The 15,110-nt window shown below is 43.2% G+C and overlaps 1 protein-coding gene across 1 annotated transcript in view; it reads left to right on the top strand.

Moving 5' to 3' along the window:
• Positions 1-15,110, top strand: part of LOC105495133 (complement C8 alpha chain) — a 63,098-nt gene that overhangs the window by 42,584 nt on the left and 5,404 nt on the right. The window contains exons 8-10 of the mRNA XM_011764364.2: positions 8,929-9,054; positions 10,212-10,369; positions 14,685-14,907. Of these exons, the coding sequence (XP_011762666.2) occupies positions 8,929-9,054; positions 10,212-10,369; positions 14,685-14,907 (507 nt within the window). The remainder of the gene's footprint in view (positions 1-8,928; positions 9,055-10,211; positions 10,370-14,684; positions 14,908-15,110) is intronic.

Below are 15,110 nucleotides of genomic sequence, written 5' to 3'. Positions count from 1 at the left end.
GCACAAAGTTGGAAACAGGAAACAATCTCAGTGGAAAACCATACTCATAATCTAATCTCCATTCATCCATTCATCCACTCATTCGGTAAATGCTTACTGAGCACCCATGATTTCTGGGAACACAGGGGTGAAACACACAGATCCCTTCCCTGGAGAAACGTGCAGTCAGTTGGGGGCCAAGAAGAACATAATATGATAAATGTTTAAATAGAAACAAATACAGTAGAAGTACAAAGGAGGGAACAACAACCTTTTCTGCCCCTCCCACTTGCTAGTCCCTAAAGACATTCAAACCTCGTCTTCCAAAATTACTAGGAGTAGAAGTTTGCCTGGAAGAGAAGGGAGTTGCATGGGAATGGCTGGGGCAGCAAGTAGGTAAGGATGAGTAAAAGGAGATGAATGTCCAGATTCACCCAAAGGCTGGACTCGGTTTTGGAAGGGCTTGCTACTGAGGCCAGGGCATAAATGAGAACAATCTTGGATGGATTATGCCAGGAATAGTGATGATAACAGTGGCCAGAGTCAGTGTTGGCCTCTCAGAAACCACAGAGAGGATGGCAAGCTGCAGGAATCATGCAAGGTGAACACTGAAAGCAAGAGGGTCTCTGCATTTGGAAAAGAAGGCCAGCATTTCAGTGAGCAGGTGCAGACCTCCAGCTCATTGTTCACCATTGGGGTGCACTATACTGAGCAATGTACTGGTCCCTGGACTTACCATACTGTTTCTCCTTGATTTGCATATGCTGTTTCTTCTACCTGGAATTTTGCACCTCTCCCTCTGCCCTTCCTTATTCACTTAGTTTATGCTTATTCGTCCTCAGTTCTCTGCTTAGCTCAAATAGGACTCTTCCAGGTAGTCTTTCTGTCTCCCCAGGTCTGGGTTGGGAGCCTGTTTTAGGTGCTTCAGTGTACTCAGCACTTAGCTCTGAGTGTCACACTATTACTGCCGCTTGTGTCCAGCGTGCATCCTGTTAATGTTGCATCCCAGAGTCTTGCCCATTGACTGAGCCTGGCCCACAGCAGAGACTCAGCATCTTTCTAGCTGGGGTGGTTCCAAATCCAAGCCCATGTATGCTGGGCAGTCTCCAGAGCTTTCCTAACACTCTGCAGAGTTGGGGGTGGTGTCCTAAAAGTTCTGAGCTGAATTGAACAGTGAGGAGGGTGAGGTGGGCAGGAACCTTATTATGAAAGGTCTTATGTTTGTGGCTAAGGACTCTGGGACAGCCCAGCAGGTCTTTTAATTAATTTATTTATTTATTTTTGTGCCTGCTAACTAACCAGTCACCCGAACAGACAGTCACTGGATTCTAACAAGCTCCAGGCTTTATCCCCAGTTACCATGACAACCAGGCTTCATGGTGATGGATGGTATTGATTGACAGACTCCTAGTTTCTTGGCTCTGTCCCTACCCCCCTTAAGTCATCTGCACACACATAGAACTGAGACTCTCAGCACTATCTTTCTGATTTTTTCTTGATTTTGAATTTCCACCTCTAATATCACTGAAAACAGCTTATTACTTAAAGGAGAAAAGCTGAGATGGTGTCAACCTTCTTCCCAGAGCCATCCTTAGCTCTCTTTCCCATAGGCAGTATAATATGGCATACAGAACAGGGCTTTAGACACAGGCCTTGGTTCAATCCCAATTCTGTTATTTACTTAGTGTATAACCTGGGCAAGTGACAAACTAAGTTAAGTTTAAACTATTTCAACTTACTCCTTTCTAAAATGGGACTGATTATCCTATTGTGGCATGATGTGTGAACACTGAGTGAGCTAACCCATGAAATATCTCCACCCAGCACATAATAGTGCTTATGAAGTCACCGGGTGCCCTTGTCCTCCCCACTTGCTCCTGGCCTAACCACTTACACTGCAGAAATGCCCATTAAGAAAACATCATTTTACAAACTCCTCAGCCTCCCTCTTTTTCTAACTTTGCAGATACCAAATCAGGAGCCAAAAGCCTCAGTGTAGGCTGCAGCATTTCTGGCAACAGTAGTAATAGCAACACTTAACTGCGATTGCTAGCTCTGAACCAGGCACTGTCCTGAGCACATTACATGGCATGGATTAACTCATTCGACACTCACAACAACCCTAGGAGGTAGACAGTATTAAACTCCCCATCGTACAGATGGGAAAACTGAGGCAAGAGAGGTTAAACAATTTGCCCACATGGTCATTGGGCAGGGATGGAATTCCAGCTCAGGCAGTCTCTGTTTCAGAATCTGGCCTTCAGCTATGCTGTCTCTTGTGATGGCTGAAATCATGTAGAAGAATCACAGCCTCTGAAGAGCCCTTATCAAGTAGGACGAAGACATGGGACTGCAGTCTCAACACTGCCTCCTTCTTCTGCCTAGCTTCCTTTCTCTGAGTTTCTTTGCAGAATGAGGTAGTCAGGGAATGAGGGGTTTGGAAGGCTCCTTTCAGGACTACCATGGGCTACTCACCACGCATGATGAATGTTCCTCTGCAGAATAACACTAGTATGATGAAATGGAGCATCCATTGTGTTTGAGTCTGGCATATCTTGCTTCAAGACCTGATTCTTGGGCCTGTTAGTCTTGAGTGACTTTGGCAAGTTACCTAACAATAAAAGCTAGTATTTATTGAACACCTAATTGTGCCAGACACTTTTTAGGAATTCACTTATAGAAACTATTTTCATTCCCGTTTTAAAGATTGGGAGTATGAGGCAGAAAATCATTAAATGAGTTACTCAAGTCACTAACACAGAAGGTGAATGGTAGAACTCTGACCCCAGAGGTTACACTCTTAACCACCACAACTCCTGCTTTTTCCAATCCTAGTGAGCCTGTAAGATGGGTAAATCCCCCTTGTCCCAGAATACTGTTGAGAGTTTCCAGTGAGATAATGCAGCTGAGCATGCTTTATAAAATATAGCATGAGATATTAATCTAGCATGAGATATTACAAAGCTGTGATTTGCATCTTCAATTAAAGAAAGATCTGTGACTCCTAAAACGTTTTAGAGGCATTGTCTATGTAGGCTAAAGTCAGCCAATCCCCAAGCACTCCTGGGGGGGTTGGCACATGCCAGGCTCTGTGCAGAGATTTGCAAACCTAAGAGATGACTTAGAAGCTTATAGTCTTATAGGAAGAACAGACCAAGAAATTGACAATCACTAGAGTGAGCTAAATACTATGCTGGAGAGAAGCACAGGGATACACTGAGGGCTTAGATATAGGGCCCTTGGGGATTAAGAAAAGGCTGTCTAGAGCTGAGTGGGAGAAGCTCAGTGAAAGAGATAAAGGGATTTTCTAGCACCTGCAAAGGCACCGGGGTACTCATTTTATTCCAGGTGTTTGGGAAGACGTGTGACTTTTCATGAATAAACAGAAACACAAAGGGGACAGGTGAGTTAGCTGACACCTCCCAACTAGCCCAGCCACAGACTCCAATCATCTTTCCAATGTGATGATAGAAAATAGACTATTAGATTCTCTTTCCCCTTCTGAGGCTGTCTTTGGGGGCAACTGATATAGCAAAGCAATGTAGCAGATAAATCATAGCAACATGAATGGTATTTGTTTTTTGCAAAGAGATAAATAATGCACTACACCTGCTGTTTTCCACCTAATGCTTTTAATCTGAGGAATGACAGACTTGCGGTGTTCTGGCACCTTGGAAATCAAGCTGCCTGGTTCTGCCTGAGAGCTGTAGACATGCAGCAGCTCCATGGAGGTGTGAGCTCTCCCACCTGCACCACAGCCAAGACCATGTGGGAAACAAGTAGAAGACATGGTGGCCAGACACATATCCTTTGGGCTCCTAGCCTGTCAAGTAGCCACAGAAACAGCTCACCTTGAGACCAGACTAGACTGAGAAGCAACCCAGCCTCCCACTACCTCTGTACTTCCTTAGGGATCTCATCTGATTGGCATCTCTCTCTTTTCCACTCTGGAGTTCAAGTCACATTGGCTTTTCTGAGTAGAATCTTGCTGCTGAGGAAACAAGTCCTCTGCAGGGTCTCCCTCATCTCCCATTATACTCCTAGCTTTGTCTGGCTAATCCCTACTTGTTCTACTGGTCTCTGGCTCCTTCTTCTGACCCCCACAGACACCTTCCCTGACCCTGCTGCCCTGTATCAGAGTCCTCCCCCCACACTACAATAATTGTGTGTTTCCTTGTCCATTTCCCCACACTTGACTGTCAACTCACAGAGGTCAAGCACTCTCCTGAGTCCTCCTTATTTCTCACCTAGCTCTAACACAGTAAAACGTCATTAGGTACTTATCAAAGTTGTCTCAAATGTTCTTAAAGTGTTCCGCTGTGTTCTTAAAGTCTCAGGATCATGACATTAGAGGTCACCTTAAAAGATCACTGGTCTTTTCTGCCCTTCAAACCCTATTGTACCCTCACAGGCAAACAGTCAGCCTCAGCTTTGTCCCCTACAATGGTGAGAGCTCACTGCCTGCTGGAACACCTCATCTCTGCTTGACTTCTGACTGTGATGATGATCGACCTTATGCTAAGCCTAAACTTGCTTTCCTGTAGCTTCTGGCCTTTGGGTCCTAGTTCTTGCCCTTGCAACCACACAAATAAACCTAATTCTTCTTCCTGAAGACAACTTTCTGGAGAGTTTAATCCAGTTCTACTGGTCTCTCTTAAAGAGAAATCTTTTTTCCTTTCTTCAGGTAAACATCCTTAGTCACCTCTAATATTTTCAAAAGGATGTGGCTCTGAACATCTTCACCCTCATGCTTGTTCTTCTCTGATAATTCCCTATTGTTAAGTTTTATTTTAGTAAAAATACTTATCATGAAATCTGCCCTCTTAGCCAATTTTAACAGTACAATACAGTGTTGTTAACTATAGGGACATGTTGCTCTCATATCTTATCTTGTATAATTGAGATTATACAAGATAGTTGTATTAGTAATTCTACCTTTCCTCTTGCCCTCAGCCCCTGGAAACCACCATGATACCCTTTGATTCTATATATCTGACTATTGGTATATCTAATATAAGTGGAATCAGGCAGTCTTTATCCTTCTGTGACTGGCTTATTTCACATAACAGTATGTCCTCAAGGTTCAGTCGTATTGTCACATATGGCAGGGTTTCCTTCTTTTTAAAGGCTGGATAATGTTCAGTGAAGAAAATCATATTTTCTTATTTCTTTTTTTTAAAGTGTTTTTGCACACAGCTCTGAGTTTCTCTAACCTATGCAGAGGAGAGTGAGATTATTTTCTCCTTCGTTTTACTAATTATAATTTGTACCCTGGTTTCATTACCCTACTGAGCGGGGAGTAATCTAAAACTCTAAGGCCTTTTCTTTTGTTCTCCTGCTAAGCTGTGTCTATTTGCTACTGTGCTTATTCATTTGGTGTTTTGTCTGTAGGGTAGGATGTTAAAGTTTTCCCAATTCAGTCTCATTTTGCTATGCTTGGTAATATGGTTTGACTGTGTCCCCACCCAAATCTCATCTTGCATTGCAGTTCCCATAATCCCCACGTGTCATGGGAGGAACCTGGCGGGAGATAATTTAATCATGGGGGTGGTTACCCTTTTATGGTTCTCATGATAATGGATGGGTTCTCATGAGTTCTGATGTTTTTATAAGGGGGTTTCCCCCTTTTCTTGGCACTCTTCTTGGTGCCATGTGAAGAAGGACGTGTTTGCTTCCCCTTCTGCCATGATTGCGAGTTTCCTGAGGCTTCCCCAGTCATTCTGCACTGTGAGTCAATTAAACTTCTTTCTTTTATAAAATCACCCAGTCTTGGGTATGTCTTTATTAGCAACATGAGAATGGACTAATACACTTGGTCAGTGTATCCACCCAGCCTTTTGAGGGCTTTTTGGATCTTATTTCTTTAACTGAATTATCCTTGGCTTCTTGTAGTTCTTATTCTGAGTAGATATGATGAAACTGGCTACTAAGTCCATATCCAAAGCATTGACAAAAACATCAACTGAGACAGGATGCCAGAGTCCTGTGGCAAGCCACCGGAGATACTCTGTAGGACCACCGTACTCAACATCTGATCCAAGATCCAACGAAGAGGAAACATCTGGGATACTTGTCCAAAAACCCCATTCCTGATTTCATAGAAATATACAATTAGAATTGATAGAGGTTGGGCCTAGTTACCTATATTTTTCAAAAGCACTCCAGATGATCTCAATGTATAGCCTGGGTTGGGACTGATCAACTCCAGAGCTCACTGAGTTCAAAAGCCCCAAACAAACTGCAGTTTGATCTGGTCCAAAATTAAGCCTAAGGAGTGCAGGCTGATGGGATGGGATGGAGCAATGGCAGAGGATTGCCTGGTTCCATGAATATAGTCAGTCTATCCACACTATACACCTATCTGGGCAAGTTCTCTACAATGGCTCCAGACCTTTCTCCGTTCCTTTCACCTCAGACCCCCACCCCCAACTCTTTCTGTTTGTGTCTCTGGTTCTGAGTCCTGGCTTCCAATGCCAGTTTCAACTCCTGGATTTTGGTACCAGGTTTGACTTCCTCTGCCCCAACCCCAACTTGTTAGTGTCATTTTCCCACAGGCTCTCTGTAGACAGCTCTGATTTTGGCATCTCTTACAGCCTCTCAGAGACTCCTTTCTAGCCCTGGCATATTGAAACAAAAAACTCTCGGCATATAGATTGGTCTTCATTTAAGACATGGCCCCTAGCCTGCTGACTTCTCAAGGGCAGGACCTTAGCTTTGCAGATTTACATCATATTCACATTAGTTATATTCTGAAGGTGTCTACATTGCCCAATATGCAATATGCTGGAGATGGTACACAGTAGGTGCTTAATACATTTTCCTCTCAGATGGCAGAATTCTTTTGTCTGAGGCAGTAACTGAGATTAGTGAAAATACCGCAGGCTTCTAAACATGACAGACTTGAGCGTGAATTTCAGCTTCACCATTTCTTAACTGTATGGCCTTAGGCAATATAATTAACCTTCATGAACCTCAGGCATCTCCACTATAAATGAAAAGTATGAGCTAAGTGTCTCAGAGTGCTTGGAATCTCAGGTTCTATGATTCTTTGTAAGTCACAGACTCCCCTTGCTGGCTGGGACCCACTTTGGGGTCCTTAGATGGCAAATCTCTGCAGTCAAGTCGTGCTTTTCAAGTCAGACTGGAATTTTCTTCTCCCAGCAGCACGTGGCAGGCTGTTGCCACATCTTTTATGAGCATAATCACACCACAGGCATCCTCCAGCCCCCATTAATCAGCCTGTCCTGTTGCTTTAATTCAACAGCACTCCACCATCCACCTAAATAATCACTCTGGCTTCTACCTGTGAATTCTTTTCATCCACTTTTGTTTATCACCATTGAAGCATTTTTTAATCAAAACAATTAAATATGCTAAATCTTCCCCCAATTAGTAATGCATTAAAAATTAAAAGTGTTTGAATGGAAATGGCAGAAGAAGCCCTTTGCTCAGTGTTGAGTGCCGGTGCTCAGAGCATCACTTTCAACAAGCACTTTCAGCTCAGGAGTGACTCAGAAACTGATATCCAAAGAGTCACAAAGGGCTGCAGCTGAAAGGGGTCTTGGAGATGACAACCTCTTCTTTCCATAAATGGGAAACAGAGGCCCACTGGGATCATGGGCCTTTCCTAGGATCATACAAGGTGTTAGTGACTGGAATTTGAATTTAGGACTTATGACTTCTAAGTTTCCTTCCATCAGAAACCCTTACCAAAGGACTCAGGGCATTCATTTATTTACTCATTTTTTAAAAATTAATCAATCATTTATTCTGAAAGTACTTACTGAACACGGCACACACCACATTGCTATGCTAGCAAGATAATGGTGAATTAGATGCAAGTCCTTGACCTCATAGAGTTTGCTGTTTAATGGGGACACAGGCACATAAACTTTGATGCTCAATACTCCCTTGAAAATAGTGCATCTAATCTTTAGCTCAATTGAATGACAGGTCTAAATTATTTTTCCTTTATGGTTGATAGAATAACAGTATGACTGGAAATAATTACTTTGTATAGTTGTAGTTTAAAGGAATGATGTCTCAAAATACAAACTCCTTTAGCTACCGAAAAGGCTGGACTCTGTAGCATGGTCAATATCCCTCCAGTCTATTTATCTAGTTTTATCTTGCCAGCAGACCTAGGATTGGAAACCCAGCTCTATTTATTTACATAGCAATGTGGCTTTACTGCTTTAAGAATTATTTTCCTCATCTGCAAAAGTCAGGTTCCTCAGTGGGTCCTCAGATGTAGACAAATACAGATATGGCTAATGTGGGCCTGACAGTCTTTATGGGGTCTGAAGGGCAGGTAAACTTTCCATGGTGATCCATTCATCTTCTAGCAAGACTTTGGCCTCTCTGGGGTGCAAGGAGGACCTAGACAAAAAGAATTGTGAGGAAGACAATCACTCAGGCACAGAGAATATTGGTAGCTCTGAAAAAAGAGGGAATTATTCAAAAATGGTTCATGGAGTAAATGACATTTGAATGAAAGCTTTTGGAAAGATGATGGGTGGAAGAGTAGTCTTTGGAAAGATGATGGAAAGGGAGGAGGAGAGGCATTTATAGTAGGGGCAAATATGTTCAAAAGTTCAGAGTAATGGTGCCCATCATGGGCCGGGCGCTGAGGTAGGCATGGGGGCAAATGCAGATGGATGAGATAGAATTATTGCCTCAAGGTGGCTCAATAAAGAATGGTCAAAAGAAAGAGTGCTAGCATTTTTTACCAACTAGTATGTGCAACACATATCTCTTCTCATTTCAAGAATTATGTTGGTTGGAACCATGCAGAAGAGAAAACTGAAACTGGATTAAAGAACCAGGCTTTCAACCCAGGCCTTTTGGACTCCAAACATGAAGCTAACTTTTACTACTGTGACATAGTTGTACCGTGTCAAGTGTCTTTTAATAACTGAGCATTTTGTGTTTCTCTGTGTCCTGTTGCAGGTATTACCAGCAGAGATATCATGACATGTTTTGGAGGCTCCTTGGGCATTCAATATGAAGGTGGAATAAATGTTGATGGAGGTTTATCAGGAGACCATTGTAAAAAATTTGGAGATGGCAAAACTGGCAAGTGTTTAGCAATAGATCTCCCAAAAAGAGAAGCCAGGCTTTCCTTTGGACACACACTGGGACTTGGAAGCTATGTTTTTTCCCAATTGATTTCATTTTATTCAATGATCAGACTGCATAGGTGCTAAATACCCCAAACCAATGACCCGCAGTGGCTCTATTTTGAATCTACCATGGGTTTAAAATCACCTTTGAAGTACTTACCTTTATATGGGGCACCCTTCTAGACTTCAAGTGTTAGACAAAGATCCAAGTAAGAACTAGAATGAAAGGCATCTGGAAAATGGGCTGTTTAAATGAAGGCCCATCATATTACAGTTCAGAGTAAGGAAATAAGGCTGTTGAGAGAGAATATGGTTACCGAGTCCAAGCACAAAGAATAATTATTAGAGAGGGATTGTACAGGAATATTTTATGGCATTTCCTGAACAAGTCAGTTTGGGTGTTCATGTATTCATTTACTCATCCATTCATCAAACAGGTATTGAGATTTTCTTCCCCAAGTGGGAGACACAGAGGATACAGGGATGATGAAGAAGTTTATAATGTAGTGGGTGGAATAGATATTAAACAGGTTCAAGCTGTTCCCATTGTGTTAGGTTACCTGTAACTCCGGGCCTTAAGTCAAATTGTTTCCTCTCTCTTTCTGTCCTCTCTTCATTTACCTGGCAAATACTCACTTACCTTTGTAGACAACTCACCTTTCTTTCTGACTGCCTCCCACACCTCCTACTGTATAGCTGACTAGTTTCTTTCACTGTGCCCCCATTGAGTCCTATAGTAACATCTATAGCACCTATAATATTTGATTGAACCTATTTCGCATATAGCAGGTACTGAGTAAATATTTGACATATGAATGAATTAGCAAATGAATGAATAAATGAATGACCACCCATTTCCTGTCCCCCTTATCCCCCATGTGGGCCAGGCTGTCCTCATAGTATTTCTCCACCCCAGAGGATGGGACTATTTCTTGAGTCTTGGTCCTTCCCTTCTGCCTTGTCCTGCTAGCTAACCAAGAAGAGTAGAAGAATGGTAAACATCTAAAGAAAACATGTAACCTTTCTTCCAAATCTCATTAGTGGGATTTGTCAACCAGTCCTTGGGCTTTTTGGGAAATGAGCTAATGCAGTTTATCCTCTTGATGGCAGAAAGGGCCAGGAAGGCCATGGCTGTGGAAGACATCATTTCTCGGGTGCGAGGTGGCAGTTCTGGCTGGAGTGGTGGCTTGGCACAGAACAGGAGCACCATTACATACCGTTCCTGGGGGAGGTCATTAAAGTATAATCCTGTTGTTATCGATTTTGAGGTAAGTCTTTTCGCAGCTGAAGAAACTCTACGTCCATGAGGAATGAAAGTGAAGCAGACCAGATCATTTCATATTTCTTATTATGAGCCCATCAAAGAACAAGATTAAATGTAACGGCACACTGAACTAGTGGCCTTGCTTGTGCCTGACTCCAGGGAGTGCATGACTTCAGACCCGGGCCACGGGAGAGCAGGGATCAGAAACTGACGATCTGGTCAGTGCCCAGTTTTACACTGCTCATCCCAGAAGTTCCTCAGCATGCGTTCACATTAGGCAAATCGTGATTTTTATTTATACATAAAAGACTTTAAAAATCACATGGGCTACATTAGGGGGTGGCAAACTTTTTCTGTAAAATGTCAGAAAGTAAATATTTTAGGCTTCGTGGGACCCATGCAGTCTATGATACACAAATTAGTAGTAGTAGTTCTTCTTCTTTCTCTTCTTCATCAAATCTCTTAAAAAAAGATAAAGGTCATTCTTAGCTCAAAGGCCATATAAAAATAAGCTGTCGGTTAGACTTGGACCCAGGCTGCAATTTGCTACCACGCTCCAAAGTTATCTCATCTCCCCATTGCAGGAACTTCAGGCATAGATACTATTCCCTCCCATTAAAAAGTTTAGGAAACAGGCTCTGAAAAATCAAGTGAAAATGTTTGAGGTCATAGAGCTCAGAGGTGGCAATGCTTGAATTTCAGACCTTTGGACTTCATACCCAGTTCTCACTTCTCTCTGTCCTAGCACCTCCCTTAAAGCAGTGTCTCTCAACTACTAGGGGCAGTTTTGCTCCACAGAGGAAATTTAGCAATGTCTGGAGATGTTTTTGATATTTTTGTCACCACCCACAGTGGGGCAAAGGAGGTGTTACTGGCATCCAGGAGGCAGAGGCCTGGGATGCTGCTAAACGTGCTTCCATGCACAGAACAGACCCCACAGCAAAGAAATATCTGGCCTCAAGTGTCAATAATGCCAAAGTTGAGAAACCCTGCCTGAAATGCTTAACTTCACAAAGTATGGAAAACTCTATTCTAATCACAAAGGAAGTAATTGTTCTAGCAGTTGCCAAACTACTTCTGTCAATATGCGGTGTAGTCCGTTCAAAATAAGACTGCATTTTAGACTTTGAAGCAAAAGATCATCATTTTCTCCCTACCCTTTTCTATTTTTCTACATGTATTTAAAATCCCAGATATGGATATAGTCCTCCTCTTAAAACATATACCTATAGTTACCTATAGTTAAACCTGGAAGTCTATTCTAGCACCCTGGTTTCTGTGAAGAAAGAGGTCAGATGGATTAACCTTGATTTCATTTCTTCTTCAATAAGTAAGAGACCATTTTCATGCAACTGTAATTCACATAGAGTTTGAAAATTGATATCATCAAGCTATTAGTGATTTGAGCAAAAACTGTGAAATTGATATCAGGAGTAATATACAAACTTTCACAGGCAAGAGAGGAACTTGGTGTTTGCCTTGAGAAAAACTTCCCTGGGAAGACTGAGGGCCATCATTTGGAGAAGACCACTACAGTCTTTTGGAAAAAAGAGCTCAGGCTTTGGCAGGGTTGGGTGGGAGGGAGGGGAAAGACATAATTTAGGTCAGAGCTCAGCTGCTTTTTCAACGTGTGACCTTTGACAAGTTACTTCCTTCAGTGAGCCTCAGTTTCCTGCTCTATCACATAGAGATATTTCACAAGACTGAGGAGATCAGAAGTTACTTAGTAAATGTCAGTTGAAGAAACAGGTTCAGCACAATATCTCAAAGTTGGCAAATGATAGAGTCCAACTCGAGTCATGTTTGACTGACACTAACATCCTCAGTCTCTTCACAACTCATGTTGCCCCCTGAGAAGTTCGGACTCGATGCATTAAGCCTCGGGCAGGCTTTACAGCAGGGAAGTAACACAGCTAGCACTGTGCTTTAAAAAGAGAATGCTCACAGGGAAATAAAGGATGATTTGAAGAAGAGAGAGATTACAGACAAGGGGACCAGGTAAGGGTTATTTGGAGCCTGATGTTCAGAGTAGAAACAGCATCTTATTCACTTGCATATCCCCCAGAGTTCAGCAGTGCTTATTTATAGCACGAACCTAAGGTTCATGAATGTAGGAGTCCTGTTATGTTACGTTTGTGTTATGTTATTTTGCTGTGTTGTGTTGTGTGATATATTACTATGTGTTGTTTTGTGTTGCTATATTGTATCATTTGACCTCTGAGTCTTTTTTCTCATCTGCAAAACAGAAACAAGATCACTGCCAATACATTTTCAAGCTCTAACATCCTAAGACCCCTTTTCTCCACCTCTCTCCCCTCCTTTAAGTCCACCAGTCCACCCTGTGGAATGGTTTCTCTCTTCCTGTGGTTCCTGGGAGGGAGACATCTGAGGTAGGGAACTGGGTGCTGAGCCCCACTAGAAGGTCAAAGAGACCTCCGCGTGCTTAATGGTCCTGGCCTTCCCTGGAACTAAGAGTCATCTTTGACCAGGCCAAAAGGGCAGACTATTCTACGCTGACTTCCTAACAAGGGGACTGAATTCCCTGAACTTCCAGTAAGTGGTTTTCTCCCCTTGGCTGGGGGCCCTACCAATCCTGATATTACCTACCTGCTGACCTCAACCGCAGCCCCTGACCACAGGCCAAAGTCTGTTTGCCACAGGTCTTTCTGTACACACTTCCAGGAACTCAGTCAAAGCTATTGCCGGTGCCCTTAGTTGATTTCTGTTTCCAGAGAAGTGAGACTACCGTAATGTGGCTCAGTCCTACTGCTGACTTGCTCTGTGACCTTGGCAAATCACTTCCCCTTGGGGGACCTCAGGTTCCTCTCCTTAAAATGAGAGATCTGGAGAAGTTCCTTCCTTTTATGAGTGTATTAAAATGTGTAACATTATAAGCATGCTGCGGATAACCATATGTACATGCAATTTGAAAAACACAGAGTTTGGGGTTTTGCTTGTTTGTTTTGTTTTTTGTTGTTAGTGTTGTTGTTTTTACTATTATCACATTCAACTAACAAAAATGGTGCTTTATTTTTTTGTCATTCGTCCCTTGTACAGTAGTATCTCACATTCAGTACTTCTTTAGATCCTCATAAGAAATCTGGAAATTAAGTATTATTCCCATTTTCTAGATAATGAAGATTAGACTTAGACAAGGACAGTTAGGCCACATAACTGGAAAGTGAGCCACATTTACTTAGCTTTTACCATGTGACAGGCCTTTCCCCTATATCATCTCCCTTAATCCTCACAATAATCCTGAAGGTGCGATGACTGTTCTCCCTTTACAGATGATGAAGGAGGCTCTGTATGTCATGTGCCAAAGATCACACAATTGGAAGCAGGGTAGCTGGGGTTTGAAGTCAGGTTTTCTGGCTCCAGATTCAATGCTCCTTGTGCTTCATCTACTGCTTCTCAGTTGAGGCAATTGTTTCCCCCAAGGAATATTTGGCAATGTCAGGAGACAGTTTTGGTTTTCACAACTGGAAGGGGGCTGCTGGCAGGTAGGGGGTAGAGACCAGGGACTCTGCTAAACAGCCTACAATGCATAGGACAGCCCACTCCTGCCAACAAAGAATTATCCAACTTGATACGCAATAGTGCCAAGATTGAGAAACCCTGAACTATGGTCATGCCTGGAATGGGTTGCATCAGTTGTAAATAATCCCTACCCAGCCACATGTAGCTGCCACAGTTACACCATTAGGGGAATTGCTCAGCAATGACAACAACACTACCTGTCAAGGGTTTTATTAATTCCTTCATTGAAGACTGATGATCAAAACACACTTTTCCTGCTTCCTAAACATGGTAGAGGGGACAGATGAGCTGGCACAAATAACTTCTAAGCTCACTTGGGATTGGGAGTGCACAGGTTTCAGAGTTAAGTGGGTGATTCTCGTGAGGAATGTACACATTGCTCCAGAATTATTGTGAGGATTAAGGGAGATGATATAGGGGAAAGGCCTGTCACATGGTAAAAGCTAAGTAAATGTGTCTCACGTCCTAGCTGTGTGGTCTTGGACTTTTAACTGCCCCTCTCTAAACCTGATCTACATTATTATTTCTTAATAATTGTGTGTTTCTGAGCCAGTTACTTAAACACTTTGAGCCTCCCTTTCTTCTGCTGGGAGCTGAGGAGTTTGTTTAGTGCCTATGTCACAGAGTGGCTGTGAGGATCCAAGGTGGTGGGATAAGTTGAGTGTCTGTGTCTGGCCTGGCATGTATCAGGCCTTCCGGAAGCTTGATGTTCCATTCTTGCGCTCTGGGAAAGTAGACAGAGCCCAGGGAGGGGCGCTGTGTTCTTTCTGTGCCCACAGATGCAGCCTATTCATGAGGTGCTGCGGCACACAAGCCTGGGGCCTCTGGAGGCCAAGCGCCAGAACCTGCGCCATGCCTTGGACCAGTATCTGATGGAATTCAACGCCTGCCGATGTGGGCCCTGCTTCAATAATGGGGTGCCCATCCTTGAGGGCACCAGCTGCAGGTGCCAGTGCCGCCTGGGTCGCCTGGGCCCTGCCTGTGAGCAAATACAGACAGAAGGTAAGGTCTGTGCATCCCCACCCAGTTCCAGCCTGGCCCAGCTCAAAGGGGCCAGTGCAGAAAGGACTTTTGGGGTTCCCAGCCCCTCCTTTCTGAGCCCTCCTAGCCACTACCCAGGAGCCACCCTTGAGAGTTCTATTAATCATCCATCACACTTAATAGTTCTTGTACTTTGTCCTTGCCATCAAGACCTTTTCTCAGAT

The sequence above is a fragment of the Macaca nemestrina genome, chromosome 1, assembly GCF_043159975.1.
Source record: "Macaca nemestrina isolate mMacNem1 chromosome 1, mMacNem.hap1, whole genome shotgun sequence".
Lineage (NCBI taxonomy): Eukaryota > Metazoa > Chordata > Mammalia > Primates > Cercopithecidae > Macaca > Macaca nemestrina.
Note: the sequence above shows the minus strand (reverse complement) of the source record. Positions and strands in the feature narration are given on the sequence as shown.